Source organism: Microchirus variegatus (assembly GCF_963457635.1).
Source record: "Microchirus variegatus genome assembly, chromosome: 6".
NCBI classification, from domain to species: domain Eukaryota; kingdom Metazoa; phylum Chordata; class Actinopteri; order Pleuronectiformes; family Soleidae; genus Microchirus; species Microchirus variegatus.
In genome coordinates, this window is record NC_139807.1 from 14,807,525 (window position 1) to 14,815,098 (window position 7,574).

General features: G+C 36.9%; 1 protein-coding gene across 1 annotated transcript; it reads left to right on the forward strand.

Annotated features, from left to right (window-relative positions):
* The first annotated feature begins 1,234 nt into the window (after positions 1 to 1,234).
* Positions 1,235 to 5,719, forward strand: glod5 (glyoxalase domain containing 5). Its single transcript, XM_083891808.1, has 4 exons — positions 1,235 to 1,306; positions 2,536 to 2,691; positions 4,845 to 5,000; positions 5,164 to 5,719. The coding sequence occupies exons 1-4, from the start codon at positions 1,250 to 1,252 to the stop codon at positions 5,305 to 5,307; spliced, it is 513 nt and encodes a 170-aa protein (XP_083747934.1). The 5' UTR covers positions 1,235 to 1,249; the 3' UTR covers positions 5,308 to 5,719.
* The last annotated feature ends 1,855 nt before the right edge of the window (positions 5,720 to 7,574 follow it).

Consider the following 7,574-nt stretch of genomic DNA (forward strand, 5'->3'; position numbering starts at 1 on the left):
TGCCTCCAAATCCTAGCAGTGGTTCTCCAGAGTGGCCTGTTTATACATTGAAACAACGCACCTGGAAAGGTAGTTTATACGTTCATTTTGGGTTGCACTGTTCATATGGTAATATAAGCTCTAATAATGTTTCAGTGACATCACGTCAAATCGCCATCACGAGCCAAGACGGGCAAACGCGTTGATGAAGAGGACGGATTGTGATGGTGTTTCAGGATCCATGCTAACTAACCTGACAAGAGCTATTGTGTGATCAGTAACACCTGTGCTTCTGCAACAACAGGTCAATATAGCTGCAAAGAGCCTGTTTCATTGGATCACATTATACTGACAACACCTACAGTAAGAAGTCACTGTTATGTACCTGAACAAGGATTGATGCTGCAGGTATGTGGATTTTTGAAAACAGTCATTTACAAGACAATAGAAGTTAATTTAAACAAAATATAATCAAGTTTTTTGTACTTTATCACAAACTGCAGTCATTTTTCTTCCTTTTTAAATTCTTATTGCATATTGCGATATATTCACGCAAAAACTCTTGTGAGAGTGAACACTTGGCACCATCTAGTGGACTGAAATGTCTTTTTTTTTTAAAGTTTAACAGTTGAATGCTTATTTGCAACATAAGTTAAAAAAAATATCATATTCTAAAAAAAACTCATGATATATCGCCACATAAAATATCATGATATTTCACTGCCAATTTTCCCCGGCCTAGTTTTTTTTAATACTTTTTTCCTTATTATTGTTATTTTTATTATTATTATCATTGTTAATAATTCAGTGATTACTATTTATTTTACAAATGCTGACTTCCAATGCACTCATACTGTCTGCAATGTACGGAAGAGGATTAGGACCATGGAGGAAAAGAATATTTGAGTCCTGTCTTTAGAATCTTTAGAATTAGAATTCTGACTTTAAACTCAGAATTCTAATATGTTTTTCCTCCATGGCCCTAATCCTCTTCCGTAGCAATGAATCTTGATTCACATGGGAACAGAAAACATAACACACGAGTTCCCTCAGAAATAAAGTTAAGTTTTTGTGTATCTGGAATGTTTTCTACAGCTTTTTTGGTTGTTTAAAAAAAAAAAAAAAAAAAAACGTATTTCAACTGAGTGAATACAAAAACAATGTCACATAACTGACTTGGACATTGGTTTTGATTTCGCTGATAATAACTAACTAAGTCACGTGCAGTGGAACACGGAAGTGCGTGTGTGTCAGTTCTCTGTGGTTAAGAATGTCGCTCCGCACCGTCGTTCACCGTCTGTCACTTTTACAGAGACACTCTTTCAAGGTAGCTTTTTTCATTATCTGCTCATTTGCTGTAATATGTCATGTGTTACTGCGTGTTTCCTGTGGTGAGCGAGTTCGTCAGGACACTAACAGTCCACACTTTCGTGTACAGTGGCTAAAGTGTCGTCTGTAACGTCCCTGTTTGCTTCATTTCACCATTTAACTCATTATTTTGGAATAAAACATTCGCAACATCATTGAAAAGCATTTAACGTTCTGTTGTTCGCCATAACAGTAAAGACCTTTCAGGCGCAGGGTTACAGTGTGCACTACACAAGTGCACCACACAGCGGCGCTGCTGGTGCAGACATTATCTGTGAAGACGGGGATGGCTGTTGTTTTTATTTCTAATGAGTTTGATTGAAAGAGACAAAATAACATTTGGGAATTATAATTAAAAACACAAATAATTAACTCGTGATTTTCACTTTGGACAAGTTATTAAAAAAAAAAAAACAATAGAATAATTCCAATGTAATTGGAACTATTATTTTCTATTATTATTTTCATTTGTATTATTCATTTAAATTATATTTTATGACATTATGCCAGGAGCCAAGATTGTATGATATCCTGAAAGACTTTCTTTACTGAATGATTTAATGAAATACAACTGATCTATCTATCTATCTTAGAAAATGTGTTGTTTCTGGAGGCTCTTTTTTGGTTATAAGTATTTAGTACTTAATTCAAGTTTTCAATTTCATTTTTTTTTCTAAAGTGAATTATTAAATGTTTCACGAGTAATAAATTATGTGCTATGTTCAAATGATCTGACCGTTATCATATACTGTATCAGCATGTGTCTTTGTCACCGGTTGACCTATGTTGATGGAACAGTTGATTATGTGCTAACATACATAATAGAAATGCTATGGAAGCTTTTGTATTATGGAAACTTAATTAATGTCACTATGGTGTTGTGGGTGTGTTCGTGTGAAGAGAACATGAAACCTACATGGATACATTATTCAATATGTAGCAAGACTCCTGGGATCTGTTTTATTTTTTTCTACCTACTTCTATTCACCTCCCTAAAGTGCTTCATTCTTCCTTTGTGAAACATAAACCTGCAATGCTGAGTTTTTGTCGCTGAATTCCTTCCCTTGTCTTTGTCTTAATTTTCACATTTATAAATACAGTATATACATGTATGTTTAAATTGTATTCTCTGCTGTGAATTATTCTTTTAATCAGCTTTCTTTAATGTGCTTCTTCCCCCTCTGTTAGACTGTCACCATTCAAACACCAGGAGCTTTCAAATTCAAAACAACTTGTCCTGTAGAAGTCAGTCACCTGGACCATTTGGTTCTCACAGTGAAGAGTGTTCCAGACACCATCACATTTTACACCTCAGTCCTTGGCATGGAGGTCATCACGTTCAAGGTATAATAATAATTATTATTATGATTGTTATTGGAACTATTATTATTATTTAGTAGTAGTGTGGGTGATATAGGAAATGCTAATTTCATAGAAATGATTTACTCTTATGTTGAGTAATGGCTGATGCATGAAGTTCAAACGCCCAGAAATTTGCTAAAGATTAAGTCATAATTTCATTAGTAAATGAATGGCTGAGGTTCAAAGTCAGATTGTTCACCCACTGTGCTTTGCCTCTTCCTCAAGAGCAGATTCCACATTATCATTGCACAAAAATATATATATATATTTTTTTAACATATTAAAGAATTCTTCATGTCTTTAGATATATTCATACATCTGAATAGCGTTGAGCCTAAGTGATCTGGTTTTATTTTGGACAATTGCTAATTTATTGCACATCTGTTCTAAAAAAAAAAAAAAAAAATCATTACACTGGTTTACTTGTTTAACTCAAGTTCATGTATCACCACACTTAGTTATTGTCTCGGCCACTTTTGTGATTTTGCTGCCCTCTAAGTTAAAAAAAATAACAACTATAATCAATGCAATTTACAGTGTTACACTGGTATCAATAATAGCCAAGCTCCCAAATCAAATTCAGCTTAGGGCCCCATAAATGCTTGGGTCGGCCCTGAATGGCACCATAATATCAACATATGTGCTTCTGGTGTGAGATAAAATCCACTAGATGGCACTCTTTGATCAAAAGTTCACTCATAGATGAGGAGACCTGGGGTCCGTTTCACAAAGCAGGTTCAACAAACTCTGAGTCTAACCCTGAACTCTGAGTTGATCTACTCTGAGATAGGAAACTCTGAGTTTTCGGTTTCAGAACAGCTGATTTGAGTTAGTTTGTTCAACTCGGAGTAGTTTCACCTCGAGTTAAGCTCTTGCACCACAAGTATAAAAAGACAGCATGAATGGAGCCCCGTTCGACGAGTCACCATGACAACGAGGAAGCGGAGGGTGACGTTCTTCACCCACTGGAGTTGGAAATATTAATGCGTGAGTTTGAGCATGTTTTAGAAGGAAGTGTAACAGCAGCAAAAGAGAGGGAGACGACGTCTGAGAACACTGCTGCTGAAGAGGAAGTTTAAATGTCGTCCTTTGCACAATCACAATAATATTACAGGGGGAAACTGCTTGAGTTATAGATTATTAATTAATTTATTTAGGTGTAATCCTGCGGGGGAGAAGCGCAGTTGGCAGCAGTTTAAGATACATAAAAAAACATAAAACATTGTTCAAACAGGTAAGACCTCGGTATAATCTCATGGGATTACCTCATTTTGATGTTTTACATAAAGTAAATATGAAGGGGCTGTTTGACTGTATAGTTGTTTTATCACCAACATTATGCTGTTTTCACACATAAATAACTTCTCATTCTTTATATCACGTTCAAGTGCTCTGCATCTATGACGTTGTATAAAAGAAAAATTTGTAAATTTGTAAGTAAATTGTTTTGTTTTTTTAAACCGCAGCGCAACACACAATTTCTGCTGTGATGTGAGAGCGTGACTCCGGTTGGTAATGTTGAAATGTAAGGACGGATTAGGTTGTGTATGTAAAAGATGAACTGTGACGTGAAACAGTTCCGCTCAAAAAGAAAAGTGTCTGGAAATGTAAGAACATCTATGAGGTCTGATAATCATATCCTGACGAATATTTAATTCTCTGCGCAGTAATGCTGCACCTTCATCCACGGGATCACTGTCAAAAGTGACATGGTTGTGAAAATAGTCTCCACCTAATTTAACTTCTAATGTAGATGCAGAACAGACACAGAACTATACTACGCTAAAACTCTGCTGACTGAATGAATGAGGAAATCAAATACCGTGTGTGTCTGAAAGAGGGCGGAGACAGAGAGAAACTCAAGGTTTGCGGAGAAAAACCTGGTCCCGACCAGGTTAGTTTCAAAGAGCATGTTACCATGGTAACTGACTGAGAGGTTAAGTTACCTCTCTCTGTGAAACAGGCTAGAGTTACTCCTCTTTCTCTGGTTTGACTTACCTCCCTTTGTGAAACGGAAAACTCAGTTTCCCTCATTTCAGGGTTAACAGACTCAGAGTTTTCACTAAACCTGCTTTGTGAAACGGACCCCTGAGCAATTAAACATTTCTCACACACATCATCTCTGCATTTTCAAGGGAGACCGTAAGGCTCTGTGTTTTGGGCAACAGAAGTTGAACCTTCACCAGCAAGGTCAGGAGTTTGAACCCAAAGCCAAGCGTCCGACCTCAGGCTCTGCAGATCTGTGTCTTATCACCAACACCCCTCTGGGGACAGTTGCTGCACATCTGAAGGTACTTCATGCAACATTATAGACTTGACTGTCAGTCTTAATCCTGTTAGATGACTACCAGTTAAACTACTTTGACGTCTATCTGACTGTGTATGTTACCTTTCTCTGGGGATTAAGATGCCACTGTTCAATGCTCAGTGTCACATTCTGCTGCCTCTCTGCAGGACTGTGGAGTGGAGATAGAAGAGGGTCCTGTGGAGAGGACTGGGGCTGTCTGTACCATCACCTCTCTGTACTTCAGGGATCCAGACCACAATCTAATCGAAGTGTCAAACTATAACCAGTCAACATCAGATGGGTCATCATGAGAACTCTTTGATCATGTTAGTGAACATTAGGAAACACACCCAAAGCCTGCATAAACAAGTTATGTGGGCCATTTTTGCATAATTATTGTTTGATCTGTGTGGTTTAAGGACTAAGTGGTTTGAACACTGATTGCACTGACTGTAGCAATGAGAGATTATACCCACAGCATGTTGAACAACAGTGTGTCATCTCTTTTATTCAGTGAAGAAACATGATTCATTCAGCTCATAATAATATTTCCTGAAACTATTGATTTACTATTTTTATTTTTATTTTTATGATTCAACTCTACTTGGTACTAGCCTTTGACCTTTTCTTATACTATTCCTACTATTTCTTTCATTGTAATTGCGTAAACCATTGTTTAATAAATGGGGGTGTTAAACTGTAGTGTGCAACTTTTAAATAAAAACAAATGCTCATTATACATGCTGATGGGTCCTTATACAAGACACTTAAACCCACGTTGCTCCTGACAGCTGTGGTGGCAACGTGTGAATGGGTATGAGATTTGAGTTGAGCCAAATCATGGAGAAAATATCTATATACTGTAAATACAGACCATTTACCATGTATAGTAAACAACTTAATGCTGATTAAAAGCTCAACATCTCTTGATGTTTCTCAGTATTGGGTTAAGATGTCCTCACAGCATGCAGGAAGTGATTTGATTTATGTCAGGACAGACAGAGGAAAAAGCAACATTGCCTGGCTGTGAACAGGTAAAAACACACAGAAGTGCTCACTAAAAGTTTCAGAAGTGAATTCTACTTTTCTATAAAAATAACCTTTCCCAGTTTGATGGGATACCGTTTTTATTATCCCATCAAACTCCCTCATGTCATGTCTGATAGTATTGCTTGACAGCCTAATTTCAGATGAAAAATACAGGATACAAGTAATATGACATCAAACAGGCATAATAATAACATCATCAACAACAAAAATCACTACCGTTCATGCACTGCAGAGTTAATATAGACTGGTTGGTCGTATTTTAATAGAAAGAATCATTGCTCAACACTATACAATGAAACCCTTGAATTATTAAGATAAACACCATCCACTCTCACACTCACACCTATGGTCAATTGTGTCCAATGTCCAAATCTGCATGTTTAATAATAGTAATTTGTATTTTTGCTTATTGTAAGTTTGAGTTTATTGAATTAGTACAGCGCCCATTAATCAACACACCAGTGTTAATGATGCCAAAATTAGCACAATAACTATCTGTATTCCAAAGGCAGGAAAAATAAAACACAAATAAAATGGAGACATTATAATACAAGTAGTCGAATATATTGTTGTGTTAATGCAGTGTCAATGTTTTCCCTCACCCAAGTGTTTTCTCAGCACTGAGTGTTGTATTCTTCTTAAGTTCACAATTTCCCGTATAACAATTTCCTGAATGCAGAATATTTCCGACAATGCACCGAAGAGCAAGACGGACTTTTCCTTTGATGCCCCAGAAACGACTTCTGTTTCCTTTACCTGAGAAGTTAAGGTTATGCATAGCCAGAGGGAGGAAATATGTGTCCGTTTCCCAGCTGTAAACCAAGCCTGTTGTTTGAAGGGAACTGGATGCTACGTCACAGCTTTGGACGTATACAAAGATTGTCTTGTCTGCAGACATTTGAGATTGTGCTATTATTGGGTTGTGGGTGATCTGCATGCAGTGCTTCATTCTTCCCTTTATGAAATATAAACCTATAATTTAGTGTTAGCTAAATAGCACTGCAGGAAACGCTAATGCCAGGAATAAATTCCACTTTGCTCTCAAGGGTTTCCCCTAATTTCACCTGTGGTTTCCTTATCGCTCTGATATGTTTTTATCACAAAATATATCAATGTTTAATCCCTTTGTATTCATTAAAGGCGTTGCTTTGTTGATGGGAAAGTATCCTGAGAGTGTAAAACATCACTCATGGTCAACCACAAAACTTCTTCCGTTATTTAAACAGTGACCCATGTTAGCCTCTGGTCTAAGAGTATCATTAACTGAAACTGTGTTTGCTAAAGTCAGTGCTGATATGGATACAGATACAGTTGAGCAGCGATACAACACTAATGTCAAGTAGACCATAAAATGTAATCTGTTGTACACTCTTAGAAGTTAGTGTTCCAAAAGTGTTATTCTACAAAGGCTGAGGTTCTACCTGGAACCACTGGTTTTTCAAGGGTCCTTGGTAACACCAATGGTTCCAGTAAGAACCATTTTGATCCAGAGAACCCTTTAAAACCCCTTTCCTGAGTAAAGGGTTTT

Excerpts from the sequence above, each read along its gene's own strand:
- glod5 (XM_083891808.1), top strand. The coding sequence starts at position 1,250 with ATGTCGCTCCGCACCGTCGTTCACCGTCTGTCACTTTTACAGAGACAC. Across the intron at positions 2,692-4,844 it reads TGGAGGTCATCACGTTCAAG|GGAGACCGTAAGGCTCTGTG; the intron begins GTATAATAATAA and ends TGCATTTTCAAG. Across the intron at positions 5,001-5,163 it reads CAGTTGCTGCACATCTGAAG|GACTGTGGAGTGGAGATAGA; the intron begins GTACTTCATGCA and ends GCCTCTCTGCAG.